This window comes from Ochotona curzoniae, unplaced genomic scaffold, assembly GCF_017591425.1.
Source record: "Ochotona curzoniae isolate NIBS_2020 unplaced genomic scaffold, NIBS_Ocur_1.0 contig_3622, whole genome shotgun sequence".
NCBI lineage: Eukaryota > Metazoa > Chordata > Mammalia > Lagomorpha > Ochotonidae > Ochotona > Ochotona curzoniae.
Genome location: NW_024465926.1, coordinates 25,989,997 through 26,009,549, shown reverse-complemented (window position 1 = coordinate 26,009,549; position 19,553 = coordinate 25,989,997). Strand labels below are relative to the sequence as shown.

Sequence of the window (19,553 nt, the reverse complement as noted above, 5' to 3'; positions counted from 1 at the left end):
GGCATCCGTGAGGCACTTAAAGCGAGAGTCATTTTTGGTCTTTAGTGGGGGTTGATTTAACCCTAGCCTCATTCCGGGTTGTCTCTTTCCTGTAAGTTTACTATCCATCAGACTTTTCTGCCTCATGTTCAAGTGAGTTGGCCCTGGCTGCTGTCACCCAGGGTTTGGATTTTAGCCTGAACTGGACTCCTTCCTTCCTCGGGCCAGCCAGGGTTTCTGGTGTGTTTTCTCCGTGGAAGGCTTTCCTTAGGTCCCACCTGTAGGATCCAGTGGGTGGCAGAATGCCGATCCTCTGCACATGCGTTGGGGGGTGGGGGCGGGTCACGCCAGACAAGTGCCACCCAGGAACACTTGGCCAGCAGGGCCCCAGCTTGCAGGTACCTCGTGTGCAGGCTGCTTTGAAGTGATCAGGAGGTCCCAGCTAGGACCCCACCGGCACTACATGCATTTGTACAAATTAGAGGAAAACACATTCTCCATCTAGGGAGATGTCTTGAGCGGCAGCGCCCATGGTGAGTGGCGTCCCCTGGGGTTGGACAGTGTACCAGCGGCTTCTCTGAGCTGGGCACTTGTGACCCCAAGTGACCCCACGCCAAGGGGGTGCCCTGTTGCTTGGCAAGGTGGAGCTGCCCAGGGGTGGGGCTGGAGTGTGTCTCAGCCCCTGCTGCTGCTGCTGCTGTTTGGGTGGCGCCAGCTGTCAGCAGCCCTGCCCTGTGAGCCACGCCAGCCTGCGCCCTGGGTCCCTGCTGTGTGCCAGATTACACAGGCACAGTCCTGAGAAAATGACAATGGCTGTCTCAGCATGCAGCCCCAAGACAGCCCGGAAGCCTCCCCTTTGGGCCCCTGTGGGTGTGGCAGGGGAAGGGGTGGGAGCTGGGAGTCCAGACATTTATAAAGTTGCCACCATGAAGATATTTCCTCACTTCTTTCTCTCCCTCTTCCTCCTTCCTCCGTCATTCCCCCTTTTTTTAAACTGGAGGAGGGGAAAGAGAAGAGACTGGCTTTGATCTCAGCAGAGGAAAAAAGTCTGTTCTGTTCAGGCTTTTGGCTAACACAACAAACAGTGTTTAAAATTTAACTTTGCTTAATTAATTAGTAATTCTGTTTAATGCTGTCTGATCTCCCTCCAAAAGGTATTTTGAAGCTTGAGAAGGGAACATCAAAGAGAGCCGGGTGAAGATGGTCAAGTAATGCATTTAATCTGGCAGTTGCTGGGGGTGGAGATCTGCCAGGTTGGGAGTGCGTGCGGGAGAGAACCAGCACTTGTAAGCACAGTGAACGGACCACTCAGGGCTGCTGCGTGTGCAAGGTGCAGGAACGGGGTGCAGCATCCAAGGACGATGAGACAGGTTGGACTGGGAACCAGAGATGATGTCTTTTTGTCTTCTGTGGTTGCTGTGTTGGTATGGTTGGGCAGGTTGTGTACCACTCCAGAGTTTCCAAGCATGCCTAGTTTGGTGGGAGTGGAGGAGAGCATTTACCCAGAGCAGCAAACTGCAAGCTTCTTTCTCTCTCCTTTAAGAGATTTGTTTATTTTTATTGTATTTTATTTATTTGTATTTTTAAAAAAGTAGAAAATATTGTTTAAAAATGTAGATACAGAGAAAAAGATCTTCCATTTGCTGGTTCACTCCCCCAAGAGGCTGCAATGACTGGGGCTGAGCTGGTCTGAAGCCAGGAGCCAGGAACTTCTTCCCAGTCTCCCATGTGGGTGCAGGGTCCAGAGGCTTTGGGCCGTCCTTGACTGCTTTCCCAGGCTAAGCAGGAAGCTGGATGGGAAGTGGAGCAGCCGAGACATGAGCCGGTGCCCATATGGGATCCTGGGTGTGCAAGGTGAGGGTTTGGCCACTGAGCCATTCTTTTGGGCCCCACAAGCTTTGCTATAAAAGGCCGGATGATGTACATTGTGGAATGTGTGTGAGCTGTGTCCCAATAAAACTTTATTTAGGAAAACAGACAGTGGGCAGAATTTGGCTCATGGGATGAAATTGCAGCCTCCTGCTATGGGTCACCCAGCCGTGCTGCTGCAAGCCAGTGAAGAGCTTTCACTTCGCTCCTTCCTCTGCCTCCTTCCACCCTATGTTCCACCTTTTCTTTTGCTTTCCTTGTTTCTTGATCTCCACAGGAGACTCCCTGAGCTCAGCAGGGATAAGGCACAGAGGATGGAGTCGGGACCTTGGTGCCTAGGTCAGCTGCCACCAAGGCCGTTGCTTTGTTGCCAGCTGTTATGACCCAGAAAGCCTCCCGGGAGCACGTTGCCTCTCCCCTTCCCACACCTGCTGCCCATGGACAGAGGAGGGTGGTTTGGGCTGCACAGGGGTGGCCCGAGGCTGTGGCATCTGCCCGGGTTGGCTTACAGAGGCTTTGTCCATGAATATGAATGTGGATCTGCCAAGTCCCAGCCCCAACCTCTGCTACTTCCACTGGCCCTTGGAAGGGGGACAGCAGGTACATGACAGACCATCTGACATGGCTGTTGTGGGTGCTAATGGTCCCCAAGGCAACAGGGCAGGATGGATCACAATTCTCCTACCCAAGTGTGCCCAGCCCCGTGTGCTGCCAGAAGACCCTGGCATGTTCTGACCGTGACTGCCCTGTGGGTGTTAGCGGGCTTTGCTGAGCCAACATGGAGTCAAGGGGCCTGCAGCTAGAGGACAATCCAGGCCTCAGTGGTCTTTTGGGGAGACAGAGATGGGGTCAAGGGGAATGTTTTCTATCCCTAGCCCCCTCAGGCAAGAAGAATGGAAGGAGGCAAGAGAGGACCCAAGGGAAGACAGGCTGTCCAGGACATGCATGGCAGGGCAATGAGAAAGACGAATGGACAGAAGTTCTCTTTCTTTGGGTTTTATGAAGTGGAACATGAAAGGCAACAGCGAACCTGAAGGTGCTCTTCTGATAACTTTCCTTTGAACTTGAAGTTTGTTGCCGATCAGCCTGGCCGCTTGCATCTCCGGCCAGGACCTCTGCAGAGGGAGGCAGCGGCTTTGAAGCAGGAACTGAGGCTTTGCGTTGTTTTGTTCACCCCAGCGGCGGTGAAGGCAAGGTGATGGTGATGGCAGCCGGGAGACCTCTGGTCTCTGCAGTGGGGTGATTTTAGGGCATGGAGCATCCTTTGGATCTGGGGTGTCACTTAGGACCATGATTCACTGACATCCTTTTGCAAAACTAGCATTTCTTGAGCTCTTGCTGTGTGCTGGCCGTGGTGTAAGCCCCATGTGTGCCAGGGGCAGAGATGGGGGTTGGACAATGTTTTCCCATCCTACAGATGAGGAGATGAGGGTCCAAAGTCAGAATTTGAGCCCAGAGGTGACTCTGAGTATGCCCTGTCCCTGTGACACTCAAGGCTAGCTCTGTTGCACCTGCTAGAGGTGCTGGAAACTGGTGGAACTGGGGGCTTTCCTCAATGCTGGGAACAGAGATAGCCCTGGCTCACCCTCTCGGGGTGACAGGAGTGCCTAACGCCTGCTGGCTGGATAGACATGGCCATACATGGTGACCTCTGGTCCTGTGACAGTGGCAGCTCTGGCACCACAGGGCCCTAGGTGACTTGGGGTAGAAGAGTCCCGCAGCACAGGCTGACTGCTTGGCGACCTCTGTGTCTGCAGCTGATGCCTATCTGGCTTCCTTGGGAGTTGTGCAGTGGGATACTCCTGTCATTTAGATGTCTGTGTTAGAGAGACATTGGGGGGCAGTTGGCTGGACCCTGTCCAGCAATAAGCCCTATGGAGAGGCTGCCAAGCTCCTCCCCCCGCCCACCATTTTGGCCTCATGAAACTTCCCCGGGGAGGAACTGGGGTCAGTGCCTGAGACAGGCACTCCAGTTGGAGCCACTGGTGTCCTGAGGAGCTTTCAGTCACCTTGCTGGGCGGGCCATGAGAACCAGCAGCTTCCTGTGGACGCAGAGGGAAGAGATGGAAAGAGCCCCAGCCCAGTGGGTAGGGGAGCCTTGGGTGGAGCTGCTGTCCTGGCCTTCCTGGGTCTGCACCAGGAACCTGGCTACCTGCTGGCATCTCCTCTTCTGGCCTTGCTCCCATCCCAGCAAGGTGGGGGATCCTAAAGCCTCCACTTGGAGGCTCAGCCTCACCCAGCCACCCCAGATGCCCTGGGGTGAGCAGCTCAGGGTCATTGTTGCGCTGAACCTGCCACTCCCAGCTGGCACCTGCGTGCTGCATGAGTGCTGCACTGGCTCCGAGTCCTTCGTGTTCACGGCTCATTTGAAATGAGAATCTTCTGGGTGGGCAGCTGTTGGAGTGCTCCTGGACTTGATTCTCACTGCTCGGGTTTCAAATCCCAACTCTGTCACTCACCGGCAGAGCCCTGTGCCCCTCCACCCCTTGGTTTTCCCATCTAGGAAGTGGAGCTGCTGAGAATAGCTGCTTTGCACAGTTGCACATGACCAGCAGGTAGGACCTGGTGCCAGGAAGGCCTGCTTCCTCAGCTTGAGGCACAGTGGCATCAAGAGATGAGGGGCATCCTAGGAGGGATTTGGGGTAATGGCTGGGCCCAGAGCTCTGATCTACGTGCAGGAGCCAAGCTGAGCATCAGTCTGCCAAACCTTCCCCTGGTCCTGGTGTACAGAGCCGGCTGGGGGAATGTAGCAGGGCTCAGGGTGCTTTGCTGCTTTCCTGGTGTGACCCTCATTTCTCCAGATTCCCGACTTCCCAGGGATGGCCATCGGGATGTCGCTGCTCCCTCTGTGCTTCCCTGGCAGCTTCAGAGTGACCTAGGACTCGCTGAAGAAGGAGCCAGATCTAGCTTGTTCACTTGTGAAATAGGACAGCAAAAATCAGCACGCCCAGGGTGATAAAGGGAATCTAATGATTCAAGAGCTGTAAATGTGTTCTAGAAAAGTGCATCCCTGGGCTCACCTGAGTCCTGTCAGTCAGTCAGGAAGGGTCCAAAAGGGTCATGTGGGAATACCTGCCGGTTGGATGGAGCCTTGTCGTCTGAGTCGGTCCAGGTCAAGGTCCTTGTGTGGAACTCTGAGCTCCCCCTTGGGTGGGGGCAGGGAGCCCAGCCGGCACCTGTGCAGGACTTGAACACGTGTGTATTGTTGTACACTCAAAAATGGGGCAGAGGGTGGCAGAGAGTCGGGGACCCCCGTGGACGGTAAAAATGTATGCTGCAGCAGGTACCCCCAGGGGCCAAAGAGTAGCTTTACACAGGTAAGACAGAGGTGTTCCCACTCTCCATTCCCCGAGCACAAAGCCAAAGCAGCCCCCTCGCCCCCCTCGCCCCCTGCCAGCCTCCGACTGGATCCCCTGCCTCCCGCTTTCTCCCTTGCTCCCCACAGTGGCCTTGCCCCCCGAGAAGACCGAGGCACTGGGCAGTGGAGATGAGAAGAGGATGGAGAAAGCCAGTGAACCTTGTCCGGGCTCCAAGAAGCAGCTCAAGTTTGAGGTGAGCTCCCCTTCTTGGGGTGGGATACAGAAGTGGGGGGCAGGCTGGAACTTCTCTTCCCCTGCTCCTTCTCCTGTGTGAACAGCCCCCAGCACTCGGTGCTACCTGCCGCTCCCAGCCTGGCCTTGGGCCCCTGCATGTGGGACAGCACCCCAAGGATCCTGCTGGGCTGGGACCCCACAGCTTCAGGGGAGGCAGGCAGCAGAGTGGACTCTGGACTCAGCCTTGCCGCTGCTGCTGCTGCTACTGTCGTCTCCTGTGGGGCCTCAATGTCCACCAGGAAACCTCCCCTTCCAGCCCCTGAGACTCACAGGTAGAGTTGACACCCACCTGCCCAGAGGAAGGAGGCCCTGGGCACGCCCCTGAGCCTCAGTTTCCCCATGTGGTCAACACAAGAACTGTACCCTCTGAGAGCCCACTGACTGATCTGCCCCGGCTCCACCCCACCCTAGCCCACCTAACTTCAACCGTGTAGCAGCTGCTGGGAGCAAGGGCCCAGCCTGCCCCGGCAGAAATCACCACATCACTTCCTCCCCTCCTTCCTCTGCTTTCTGTCCCAAGTCCTCTCTGGAGTCCGTGGACCCGGGGCTCCCATCCCTGTCCTGTGTCCCTTGATGTCTCAGCCACGTCCTTCCTCACCTTGCCTGTGAAATGGGGTAGTAACGACCTCCTGAGGACAAGAGGGCACTCCTTGCCTTCTATCTCACTGATGTGGTGAAGGGGCTGTGATGCTGCCCTCACCCAGCAACTGCGCTGCAAGTGGGGACCCAGGGGTGTGGAGGGAGGCACTAAATCAGGCCGGAAGGATGCGGAATGGTCGACTCCCTGGCGGCTTAAACTGAGCATTGCCCCTCGCAAGACTTGAGAGAGGGCAAGGAGGCGGGCTTGGGGTGCAGGAGTTGCGAAAGCTGGTACACAAGGTAAGGCATTTCAGGAAGAGGGAACAGCAGGCACAAAGGCTGGGAGGCTGGACTGGGCTGGCGTGAGATGGGCGGGAGCAGGAACAGCATTGTGGCAAGGGGAGGGGACTCAGGAAAGAGGCCACACCTATCCCTGGGTCCTGTGTGTTGGAGCTGAGGCCCAGAAGTACCTGCTGGAGGAGCTAAGGGTGGCAGCTGTTTTCTGGAGCCCACTGCCTGGGGTGCTGCTGGGCCTTCAGGGGTACGTGGCAGCCCAGATGCCTGGGTGGTATGTCTGCCTCTGCAGAGGTGCACGTCAGCCAAGCCATGGTCCCATGGGAATTGAGCCCTGGTTCCAGAGGAGGGTGCACCAAGAAATCCTTGTATGGGTTGTGGGGACCCAGCAGAGCCACACGTGACAGGGGTGGGCAGGTACAAGGGTGACTACAAACCCAGGCTGCCTTAGAAGCAGACAGATGCTCTGTGGGGTGTGCGTGCACACGCGCAGGCGTGCAGAGGTGTACGGCTGCAGGCACATGTGCACAGCGTGTGTGTCATGCCACATGAAGCACTGCCTCGGAGAGCAGAACAGGCACTTGGCAGGTATCAGGCGGACACATCACCACTGAGGGAAGGCTGACTTTGAACTCAGCGTGGGCCGCCTGACAAGTGCTGGAAGGAAGTGACTGGAGTCGTAGAAGCTGGGGGCAGGCCTGTTATGCTCCGCGCACACACTCCACCAGCTCCTGCAGGCTGAGTCCACCTGGCCTCTCTGGGGCGCTAGCCTGTCCTCATGCCTGCCAGCCAGGGTCCCACATCTCCGTAGCAGAGGAGGTGGGATGAGACACAGGCCACGACAGAATGGCTTGCGAATATCTGTTCTTGCAGCTCTCAAACACATTGTGAAACCTTTTCCCACAAATGACCATGCTTTCTAGAACCTTCTATCCCTAGACCCTCCGCTAAACCCTGTAGCAGCCCCCCAGGGAGGGAGCTTTGCCCCTTCCCCACTCCGATGCCTAGGTCACTGGTGAATAGTGGAGTTGAGGTTGGTATTGGATTATTCGTTGCAACAGAAGCTAGCAGCTACTGACATGAATGAGCTAGGTACACAAACCCCTGGTACTTTATGCTTGGATAGCACTTCTGATCTCACTTCAGCCTCATTCCCCAGGCCCCTGCTCCTAGATGAGGGTGTGCAAGCAGTGGGTGAGTCTCCCAAACTGGTCTCCCAAACTCACCCAGTGGGGAGATGGAGACAGGCCGGGGCAGGTGAGGGGGAGTGCATGAGCCACTGGCCAGGCAACCGGGCTTGATCCCTCTAGGGTCCTCCAAAGCCAGCTGTGCAGAGGGTGCACAGAAATGCCCCCTGGTGGTCTTTGCTGGGGCTGCTATCCTGTTGTCAAGGTGGCCTGGGCCTGGCTCTACAGGGCTGTGCTGGAACCGAGAAGAGGAAGGCTGAGATGGGAGAGGGGGAGGCACCTGCTACCGGCCACAGGGCAACTCCAAGCTGGGCTCAGGGCCTGTGGGGTGGGACAGGTCAACTCCCTAACAAGCTCATCGCCACCATCTGCAGTCTGCAAGGGGAAACAGGATCCTGCAGCCATGGAGAACCAAGCAGGGCTGAACTCTGGGGCCATCCCTGCCAGGTGCAAGTTCAGCTCTCCAGACCCACCAGTCCCACAGCCCACCCTGGGGTCCTGCTAGCAGCGGTGGGAAGAAGTGGCTGCTAAATCGCATCCCCTGTTATATCCTAGTCACTTCCAGCCCCCAAGAGCTGTGTCCATAGTTGAGTGTCCTTTGTCTTTGGAGAGCAGAGGTTGCCTGGCACCCCTCCAGGCTGGGCCTCCCCACCCTCCTGGGGCCTGGCTCCCTTGCTGCCTTGGTCCTCCTCAAGGCCTCTGAAGGCAGACGTTAGAGGGCAGAGCGCAGGAGCATACCTTGGCACCCCACTCTTGGCCACTGTGCAACATCTCTGTCTGTTTGTGCTCAGGAGCTGCAGTGTGACGTGTCTGTGGAGGAGGACAGCCGGCAGGAGTGGACCTTCACACTCTACGACTTTGACAACAACGGCAAGGTCACCCGTGAGGTGGGTATGACTGTCTGGCCCGCTGCTGCTTGTCATGGTGTCTTTGGACCCTGTCTCCCTGACATAGGTCCTGCTCCTGAGAGGGGTGGGGGAGGGAGGCAGGTAGAGGGAACAAAGCTGCTGGAGAGACCTAGTGCTGGTGAGTGGGGCGGGGTGGCAGGGAGGGGGTTAGAGCACCCGAAGCCATGTCCCTTCTTAGCCACTCTGCCTAGGAGCTGGGAGCCATGGGGGCTGGCGCTCCTGCCATTAGAGTGATCACCACCAGCTCGAAGGGTCCTGCCCACAACTCCGCAGTCAGCTCTGGCCATGGCCATTGCCCAAGCCCCTCCTTCCTTCCCCTCCTCCTCTACATGCCTGCATGTCTGTCCCTCCCCACCCTCTGCTCCGAGCCCCCTTTCCCACACCCTGAGCTCCTCCTTTCCTTTCTCTGTGCGTTGGTCTTTGTCATTTGAGCACTTGCTTTGTACCAGGCAGGAGGACACAGCGGGAACCAACCAGAAAGCTCCTTGCCTCGTGTCTTGGATGGTCTGATGAGGGTGGCAGCCCCAAACAGCTGGAGGAAACAACTGTGGGTGGGATGTGTTTGGGGAAGGGAAGAAACAGAATGGGATGAAAGAGATTGGCCTGAGCATGCATGGAAGGCTTCCTGGAGGAGGCACACGAGAGCTGGTATGCAGAAAGGGGAAGTGAGTGTGGGTAGCAAAGGAAAAGGGAACGCTCAGGGGCTGATGAGGTGGCCACTTGGCAGGAGAGACGTCTGGAGCCTTGGGGGCTTGGTTAGCTGGATTCGATTCTTTCAAGGGAGGCCCTGAACGCTGGTGCCACTCCTGGTCATTTTCCTCCCTGGTCACTACAGGACTCCTGCTCCCTGCTGCAGAAGGCCCTCATTTGCAGGCATGGATCTGGCTTTGTGTATGGGCATGGAAGTCTGAGCTGGGCTCTGCTGGACTCCCCACCTGCCCCTCTCGCGCTGGTCATGGGGGTGCTCACACGTACCCACAGGGAAGTTGTTGTACCAGATTTTGAGGTCCCCAGAAAACATCAGGAGTCTGAAGTCGATGCAAACACATAAGGATGGATTATACAGACTGTTCTAGGCTCGCAGCCATCACCCACCCAGCGGGATGCTCAGCAGCAGCAGCAGCAGCAAAAAGGGGCGGCAGAAGCAGCAGAAGGGCCCAGCTTGGACAGCGCAGGATTTTTATACATTCAGGACAATTCCACACAATTATGCAGTCATCATGGGTCAGTTTAACTGTTAACTCTTAAAAAGAACAAATTAGCAGGCTTCTATTGGTGGGTTTGAATCAAGTAACTTTCAAATAGTACAAACTGGTGGGCTATAGAGTAGTGAGCAAGTCTTATCTACCAAGCACACCAGGGGTGTCCTTCCTGAGGAGTGCTCTGCCTATGTGTGACCTGCCAGGTGTCACATAGACTGTCAGGCTTGGAGTTCACCAAACCGCCAGCCAAGCAAGCAAGGCAGAAATCACAAAAGCAGAAAACACAGGTTCCTCAGCATCCTGGTGCTTTGCTGTCAGATCCTCTCATCCACTCATTGCACCTGCAGTGCTGAAAATGACTCCTCCCCATGTCGCTGCCTCCGCTGTTCCTACCTGGGCCCGACATGTGGCGGAGCCTCATGTGCTGCCCACGAAGGGTTTACCTGCTGCCCCTGCCCACATGCTCCCCTTAACCACCCAGGGAAGCAGAGGAGGGGCGAGGGCTCCCCAGGCAGGGGTTCACCTAGGCCCCCGAGAAAATGTTCCCTGGACGGTGTCACCTGACAAGGAGCCCTTTGGGACTGGTGTGGGGTCTACTTTTAGACCGTCTGACTATCAGTCCCACTTGCCACCATGTTTGCTCCCCGTTGGCACACCTGTTCCCATGTGCCAAGACCCACAGGCTCTCCCCCTACACCGTCAGCCCAGAATGTACTCCGGGGCCAACATCCCCACTTGGAAGATTATCCCTGTTCGTCCGATAGACACCTGTTCATTCGTGGGTGTCCATCCCCGTGAGCCTGCCCTATTGAAGCCACAGTCCATGACATTCAGGCAGGAATTGATAAAAGCACACCTTGTCCCACATTTAGTCAGCCCTAGACTGTGAGGTGTACGCTGTCAGGGTGGGTGTTGGTGGCCCCCCACCTGCCTGCTCCATACTGCCTCCTGGTGGACCTCCCAAGGTGACGAGAGACTGGGAGCCCCCAGGGCTCTGCAAAGAAGTTTAAGGAGCAACAAGGAGGGACTTGATCCTCTGTGGACCTGGCCCATGTTGCTGGGACCACCAAGTGAGCCATTGGAACCTGGTGACCCCATAGTCCCTATCTGGCCCCCAGATCCTCTGGCCTGGGTCCCAGGAGGGTTTTCTTAAACAATTTCCAACGTCAAAGAATCTGATGGTCTGTCTCCCAGAGAGTTCTGGATTTCTGGCTTCTCAGGTGTGGCCATCAGCCTGCCCTGTCAACTGAGCTGTGTGGTGCCCAAGTCTGGTTTGCCCTGGCATTGCAGGTCTCCCACCTATACCCTGCTTGGCTGTGGCTGCTGAGCCTGTCCCTGCCACCCTGGTCTAGAGGCTTACCAGCAAGTGAGGAGGGAAGATGGAGTCTGTCGGTGTCCATGACAAATCACTGGGCAGATAATGGACGGGTAGAGCAGAGGGCCTGATGGATAGAAAAACCTCTTTCCTAGGGGTTCTTAATGTCATTGAACCCAGAAGGCCACCCCTCTGGTAAGCAACCTCAGCAGGTGCCCAGAGCCAAGGAAAGTCTGTATCCCTCCTCCCGCATTCAGAAGTCTCCGAGATCTCCCAGAGCAGGGCCTGTAGATGTGCTGGTTCTGGTGGGGCTGGGGAAGGGGGAGTGGGGTGCCTGCAGCCCCCGTAGGAGAGGAGATGGCCGCAGTTTGGGCAGCCTCTTAAAGGGCTCAGACTGCCGCTGGCTGGAGGTGGGAACAGCTGGCACATGTGCTGCCGTTGTTCACGGTTCTGCCAAGTGGCAGCCCCAGGCAGGGGGGCCAGCTCCTGTCACCACTAGGAAGGGCTCCTTCCTGCTTCCTACGGACAGCTGCCCTCTCTGTGCTCACAGGGTGGAGGAAGGGCTTGGGGGTCTCTTCCTCTTACTGCAGGGGCACTAGCTTGACTGGCTTAGGGCCCTACCTTCCTGACCATGTTTAACCTTCATCACGTCCTTGGGACACAGTCCTTTTGGGGTGGGGCTGCCCAGAGACCAGGGTCAGTGCATGAAAAGTATCCAGCTTTCATGCATATAGTGCTCTTCAGATGCGAAGCAGTGGCCGCTGTGTCCCCATACCCCTAATTCCCTGAGTATCTACCCATGAGTTCTCTGGTCCCGATGAGGGACCCTGCTTACTGCAAGAACTTTCTTTGGTGCTGGGAACTGACTCCGCTCTTGCAAGCCTGGGGAATGCGGCATCTTGGGGCACCAGTCAGCTGGGAAAGGATGGGAGCCCACTTACAGACCCTTCCCTCACATCCAGAGGAGAACCCTGAACCTCAGAGGGCCCCAGTGCCTCCAAGCCCCCAGTTCCCCTGGCTCAGCCTACTTCCTGTTTTCCTTTGAGTTTTTCTTCATGGCTCTCCTTGCTTTACCACCATCTCTAATGGCAAGGCTCCTGCCACACCACAGGGGTTCTGGGTTCGTCTTCCACCCGGCCCTGCCCACTGTGGTGCACACTTTTGTGGACGACACACGTATGTGGCTGCCTCCCTCCCCACACAGGACATCACCAGCTTGCTGCACACCATCTATGAAGTGGTTGACTCCTCTGTCAACCATTCCCCAACATCCAGCAAGACGCTACGGGTGAAACTCACCGTGGCCCCTGATGGCAGCCAGAGCAAGAGGAGTGTCGTCCTCCATCCAGCTGGTGAGGGGCTGCAGGGGCAAGGCGGGGAGAGCCTGCTTGGGATGCATACTGGGAGCCTGTGGGGGTTTTCCTGGGAGCTGGAGAAGGACCCTTGAAGGAACAGAACTGAGACAGGGAAGAGGAGGAGAGGTGGGCATGGGTGTGCCAGGGACCACGATGAAGACTGGGTCATGGTGAAGTTGGTGGCACAGGACCAGCTACAGAGTCTGGGGGAGGAAAGAGGTGGGAGCCTCTCCTGAGTCCCCGGCTGCAGGACCTGTCCTTGCACGGAGCCGGCCCAGAGCTGTGGGGGCTCACCTGGGCTTTTTCATGCTTCTTTATCAGACCTGCAGAGTACCAGGCCAAGAGCGGAGACCAAGCCCGCCGAGGAGCTACGCAGCTGGGAGAAGCAACAGCGTGCCCCACTCAGGTACGGCCAGCCATCAGTCCTGTTTCCCAGGGCTGCAGAGATCTGGAATGGAAGGAAGGGCTCCTAGCACTCGCCAGTCAGCCTCCATGTCTACAGCACAACAGCCTGGAAGCCCTCATCCCTTTGTGCAGTTATGCTTTGGGCCAGGTGCACCTAGGAAGGTGGCCTCAGTGGGACTGGGGAAGCGGGTAGGGCTTGCGTCGGGGTCTAGCCCATGGACCTTTCTGCCTGGAGTTGTGTAAGTGACCGCACCAACAACCGTTTTTGCCTTGAGGTGGCCCTTGCCATCCAGTGGGCTGTGATGAGTCAGTATTGTCAGATTTCTTTGAAGTTCAAGGTTGTGGGCAAGGCAGCAGCTATGTCACACCTGCTGTTATTTCTTCAACGGCAAGGAAGCAAGGGAGGGAAAGGGGAAGATATTGTTTAAGGAGAAACATTGAGTAAATGAGTACACATCAGGTGTGAGGCTGTGGTAACACGGGATGCAGGCATTAAGGAAGAGGCTGCATTTGAGATTGGCGCCCTCTTAGGAGACAGGAGGTCATTGGAGCAGCAGGTGCCAGCGTGCCAAGGCCTAGCAATCTGAAGCTGAGTAAGGATGTGAGTGAAACTGGGCTATATAGGAAGTTGGCAGGCAGATCAGAGGTTCATGAAGGGGACAGAGGAGGCTCATGACAGGGCCTGTGTTTGCTGTAGTCTTCCCTCCACTCACACACATGTGTGCGGACACACACTCACACCTGCATGTGTATGCATGCGGATGAGGCTCATTCTGGGCTCTGGTGCACATCATGGAGTCAGCCAGCCTTCACTTTACCCTCCCTACAGTGCTGGGCTGGGAGTTGGGCCCTACCTGCCTGCGGTGGGCACGTGCAGTTTGAAGTGTCTTCACCTAGGTTTGCACCAGAATCCTCTTGTATCTGCTCTGGGCCTGGTCAGAGCAGAGTCCCAGTGTACTGCTGCTTGAAGCCCAGAAGGCTATCTCTGCCGGCAAGGAAGAAACTAGGGGCGAGGGTTACGAGATGATTCCTCTGTCCCCTATCCAAAACCTGGAAGGAGATGGATGAGGGGTCAAGAATGTACTCACTGGGCTGCCCGCTTGCAGATTCCAGGGCGACAGCCGCCTGGAGCAGGCTGGTTGCTACCACCACTACGTGGACGAAAACATTGAGAGGAGAAACCACTACTTGGACCTCGCTGGAATAGAGAACTACACGTCCCAGTTTGGGCCCGGTAAGTGCTTCCTGCATCCAGTGGCTGAGGCAGGCAAGGTGTGGATGTCAGGTGCCGTCTGCTGGACAGCCCCACCTCTGAGGAGGTGATGTGAAAATGATTTCCATGGAAAGTCATTCCCGCCCCAAGTCAGACACAAATCAACTGTCATTGGGGGCATCGTGCATGGCAACAGATAGTCCTCATGGGTCCCAGCCCTCAGCTCAACCTGGCCAAGCCAGTGCAGTTCCCAAGGCAGCCAGGTGGCCCTCCCTTTGCCGCTTTCTGCTGTACCAGGCACAGCCTGCTGTGTCTCCATCGTAGGGAACTTTTGTTGGTGTTTGGTGATGGCCTTAAGAGCTCACCCCTGCCAATGCCCTGAGCAGGTGTTGATGCCTCACCACTGTCTGTCCTTCTCGGTCCCTTCAGAAGAGTCGCTCCCCAAAGAACCAGTTCTTCCCATTTAGCACCTGGGAAAGCCCCACTTGCAGAGTTTTCTCGCAGAGCAGTGACAAGTGCAAGGGTGGCTGGCTTGGCAATGTGGAGGTCAGGGTGACCCTGGGCTGTGTAGACTTCAGCACCCATCATAATTGTCATCATTCACTAAGTATTTATTGTTCCCAGGCTCCCCTTCAGTGGCCCCGAAGTCAGAACTGCCCCCGCGCACCTCCAACCCCCCTCGATCTCGCTCCCACGAGCCGGAAGCCGTGCACGTCCCACACCGCAAGCCCCAAGGTGCGGAGACGGGTTCCCTCCACCTCCTGGACACCCCCTTCACCAAGGTCTCAGAGCTCCAGCAGCGACTCCGGGGCACCCAGGATGGGAGCAAGCACTTTGTGAGGTCCCCCAAAGCCCAGGGCAAGAGCACAGGGGTGGGCCATGCGGCCAGGGGGCCAAGGAGCAAGCCCCCTCCGGGAGCCGCCTCCACCATCACCGCCATGCCCACGGTGGCCCCCTCCACCCACCTGGCCAGCAGCCCTGCCCTCCTCCCCACTCTGGCACCTCTCGGGCCCAAGAAGCACAAGCACCGAGGCAAGGAGACGCAGCAGGGCTGCCGAGGCCTGCAGGCTCCCCTGGGTGCGGGCAGCAGCATGGTGGGGCGGGAGCATGCCAGGGAGCTGCCCGCAGTGGTGGTGTACGAGAGCCAGGCTGGGCAGACGATCCAGAGACATGAGCACCACCATCACCATGAACACCACCACCACTACCACCACTTCTACCAGACCTAGAGCCCCGTACAGCCCTGCGGCCACCATATGAAGGACCCCGCCCCCAGCACCCCCAAGGCATTATTATTCTATTAATTATTGTTATTATGATGGTTATTGTTATTAATAATTATTGTTACTCCACTAATATTTAGCTAGCCTTCATGTAGAAGATATATGGAAACACAGAACTAAACTTTTATTTATATGTCCTGGGGACTGCAGAACTCACCCAAATGAATGACTGTGGGTTTTGGAAGTGGGTTTGGCCTATAGGGGGTAGAGACTTCCCGAGCTGCAGTGTCCCCTCCCCACCCCCATCCCTCTGCCACAAATCACCTCCCATCCCTGCCAGCGCCATGAGAGCCCTGGCCAAAAACAAAAACAAAAAAACTCTGCCCCATCCAATGCCCTGATCTGGCCCGGCTTCCAGAGACCCTTGAGATCTCCGAGAAGATAAACAGCTGCTACCTCTTAGTCTTAACTCTGATTTTATTTCACCCTCCTCTGATTGTAACGTGCTGCAAGGGGTTCAGCGGGCTGCAGGCATGCTGCCTTCTCTCGCTCTTGTTGGTCTTAAGTCTCAGCCTGGAAGCCTTCACTGTCTCACACCTTTCCAGGCGGCTCATGCCCCTGTCCCAGACCAGCTGCATCTTTCGCTGCTGTGCACAAGGACAGACTTTCCCTCCCTGCTACTCGCCCCTTTAGAAAGACACGCTTGCACCTGTTGAAAGAGCGTATCAACAACCAGCCTTATTTGGGAAACGACTGGAGAGACAACCAGCCACATAAACCTCAGCGTGGTTTTCCAGGAGTGGGCAGTTGTGTGGTGTTGGTTGTGATGGAAGACCTGGGAGCCTGGGGTTTTCCCATCAGCCGATATCTTTGTCCCTACACGCCGTGCTCCAAGTAGGTCCACGCCCTCTGTCCGGTCCTGTAAATATATGCTCTCAGGCATCTGCTCTGCTGTGCGCAAATCAGTGATGTGCTTCTCTGGCTGCTTCCTGAGCCCAGATGTGTGACCCTGCATGTCTTCCTCCAAATGCCAATAAGCCACTTGCCTCTCACCAAGGGCTGGGATCCGGTGTGTTTTGGACACACCAGCTGGGATGCAGAAGCTTGGTTGGGAACCAAGGCCAGTGGCCAGCATTGGGATCCTGGATCAGTGTCCTTTGTCTGTCCTGCACCGTAGGAGGCCAGGAGGATGGCTGGGCCGGCCTTGTGGGGTCCTCCATGACAAATGGGCTACAGGCTCGCGTTAGGTTCTTGAAATGAATTAGACAAGGGGAATCGTGATAGAGTGGGCCGAAGCCTACAGAGCGAATACAGATTCCTGGGCCGGCCTTGTGGGGGGCCGAGGGGAGGGAATCAGCAGCAGGTGGGACATGGGGGTGCGGAGGACACCCAGGAAGAGCTGGGGCCTCTTCTAAGGGTGCAGCCAGCCACAGGAACCCTGCCCACTCTGAAGCCACTGGATGCCAGAGGCTGAGAAGCTTGGTGTGGATGATAGTGGGACGCAACCGGAGGGATGGCAGAGGACATGGTTCCAGTGGGGCACAACCGGAGGGATGGCAGAGGAACATGGTTCCAGCTGCCTTCCTTTCTTTGGCTTTGTGTTGGCCATGCCAGGATCTGTTTCTGCAGGGCGTTGAGTGTGGCTGGTAAGGAGTTATTTCTGAAGGAAAGGAAGTTTATTTGGCATCATCTTAGCCATTTTACACAGCGCTGGCGTGCCTGAGACAGGATTCATATAGGCAGATGGTGGGAGCCCATGTGAGGCTGAGAATCAAGTCATTTGCTGGAGACCACACAACAGGTGGTCCCCTTTCTAGTGTCCTGTGGGATCCTGCAGACCCTGGTGGAGCCCCACCTCCAGGGTTGAGTCTCCCTTGAAGGGGTTATAGGTTTCTGCTCCATCAGGATCCACCCAGCCAGGAAGGCAAGAGGAGGCTGGCTTTGAGGACCAGGGATGTGCATGGAGCCTCCCTCTGAAGCAGTACTGGCACCCTATGGTTTGTGAGGGTCACAATCCCTGGGGCTGGCACGTCTGTGGGAAATCTCTCTTCTCCCAGAGGAGAGCCCTTGAATGGATTCTGATTGGCTGGACTGAGAGCAGGGCCCATGGATAGACTAATCATCAAAGCCCATTTGGGGTCACATGCCTGTATGAAGCAGGGTTCAGGGTAGAAGCCAGGACACAGTCTCAGAATTCACCACAGTGAACATGAATTAGGGGCAGCTGGTTTTCCAGTGGAATTCCTCTGCTGCATTCCCAACCCCACACTGGTCAGGATTCTATTGTTATTTGGTGACTCGGTTTATTTACCCTTTCAAAAATTATTTGTAAAAATAGTAGCCTGGGGCCAGCCTTGGCATAGCCAGTTAAGCCACCACCTGGGACACCAATATCCCATGTGGGCACTGGTTCATATCCCAAATGTTCCAGTTCCTGTCCAGCTCCCTGCTGAACTGTCTGGGAAGGCAGCAGAAAATGTTCCAAGTATTTGGGCCCCTGCACCCGTGTGTAAGACCAGGGTGAAGCTCCTGGCTCCTGGCTTTGTCCTGGTCCTTGTAGCTTTTCGGGGAATGAACCATTGGGTGGAAGATCTCTGTCCAATGGCCTGCTCTGTAACTCCGCCTTCCAAAAAAGTAATGTGCACATGTATAAATAGTAAGGGCATTTTTGGAAATTGGAATTAAAAGGTAAGATTATTTTGGTGCAAAAAAAATGTTTTAAATCTGTGCACATTCATGCAGTAGAAAGTTAGCGTCCCTCCAACCCAGATCCCATAGCCAGGGGCTCCCTGGGGGCATCTTGTTCTGCCAGTCACCATGTGCTCTAAGTGGAAGTCCATGTCTCAGCTTCCCCCTTGAGTACTCAGCCAGCGCAGTGCATGGCGGTGGGTGTGTGTGGTGATGGGAGCATGGCAGTGCGAGTGTGGCAGTTGGTGGCTATGTGGTAGTGAGAGAGTGGCAGTGTGAACATGGCAGGTGCGTGGCAGTGGGAGCGCCAGCCAGAGCTGGCCTGCTCTCCTTCCCAGAGGCAGAGTGTTACAGAAGCTATCTCCATGACACTCTTTTGATCCACAAAGTTGTGCCCCTGTCCCTGTGGACTCCCCACTCCGAGAGTGGCATTGCTCTCAGACCTATTTTTAAGACATGAAACCCTGCAGTTACCGCTTAATCCCCTCCCCTCCCCGCCCTTTTATTTTTGCATGAGGCGGACCACAGTATCTGCACTCACACGCTCTTTCTCTGCGACTTCTTCTATTTGGGGATCTTCCACTCTGGGTCACCCAGCCCTGGCCCCTTCTCTCTAGCAGCTGCTCCACCATTGCTTGGAGACCTGTCACTGCAACGGTTGTCCCACATCTCCCCACCCCTCCCCCGCCTAGCAGGCCTGGGGTGCGGGCACTGCCTGGAGGGTCCTTGTACATGACTTGTCTTGGCGCCCACCAACAAGAGTGCTGGGGGCAAAGTGAAACTGCCAAGTTCAAGAGCAAGTGTGATATTAACATTGATGCTGTTCCGAAAGACCTCTTTTACAAAGTGGTTATACCAATCACTTCTTGGCCTTTGGCTAAGATCAAGTGTGAAAGTGGTTATATCAGAGAGCTAGAAGAAAAAGGAGGAAAGAAAGAAGGGAGGGAGGGAGGTAAGAAGGGAGATAAAACCCACTAGAGGGTGGAAGTCATGGTTTTTTTTTGTGTGTGGGGGCGGTTTACACGTTTTCCTGCACACGGGTGTGAGCCACAGTTTGGTGGTGGTTGCAGATCTGACACCCCAGCCCCACAGAGCAGTCACTGCTACTCAGGGTGGAGGTGGGCCCTGCGGCTAAGCTGGCCTCCAGCACTATGGACACAGGCCTAGCTGCTCGCAGGAGGATGCCCTGTTCCTGCTGGGCACTGGGGAAGCCTGCTGTGTTGGCGGCTGAGAACGTTGGGGAGGTCCCCAGCTGCCTGCTCTTCCCCTTCCCCAGGGGGCACAGGGGTCCCAGATCCCAGGCAGGAAGTTGGGGTGGGGGAGGGGGAGGCTGATGCACTTCACACCCAGCCATGCCAATTACACGTTCTGGCAAAGCAAGAGCCAGGAGCGCTTTCTTCAACTTCCTCCCCCTTTTCGTCTCAGTGTTTAGATCTCAGATCATTACTGGGCCTGAGGGGAAGCTGGCTCAGGGGTGGCAGGTGCCGGGGGTGGGGAGGAGTGCAGGGAGGGGAGAAGTTGCTCATGCCTCAACGTGGGGCCTGTCAGACAGCGCCACTAATGACCCTGCTTCCCCGAGACCTGTCAGCACTCCTGGCAATAAAAGGCAACCCTGACGGGGTTTGGTGCTCGCCCCACCCGCCACCCAATCCTCCTTGTTGAAGATGTGAGGCTGCAGACACCCGAGTCTGCACGCACCGGAAACACTAAGACGGTCTTGTCCTCCAGGCCCTGCCTGGGGCC

The 19,553-nt window shown here is 56.3% G+C and overlaps 1 protein-coding gene across 1 annotated transcript in view; it reads left to right on the top strand.

Annotated features, from left to right (window-relative positions):
* The window catches only part of NKD1 (NKD inhibitor of WNT signaling pathway 1), a 74,653-nt gene extending 59,335 nt beyond the window's left edge, over window positions 1-15,318 (top strand). The window contains exons 5-10 of the mRNA XM_040982729.1: window positions 5,294-5,400; window positions 8,293-8,388; window positions 12,131-12,278; window positions 12,603-12,687; window positions 13,793-13,920; window positions 14,524-15,318. Of these exons, the coding sequence (XP_040838663.1) occupies window positions 5,294-5,400; window positions 8,293-8,388; window positions 12,131-12,278; window positions 12,603-12,687; window positions 13,793-13,920; window positions 14,524-15,128 (1,169 nt within the window). The 3' untranslated portion in view covers window positions 15,129-15,318. The remainder of the gene's footprint in view (window positions 1-5,293; window positions 5,401-8,292; window positions 8,389-12,130; window positions 12,279-12,602; window positions 12,688-13,792; window positions 13,921-14,523) is intronic.
* Window positions 15,319-19,553: the final 4,235 nt, after the last annotated feature.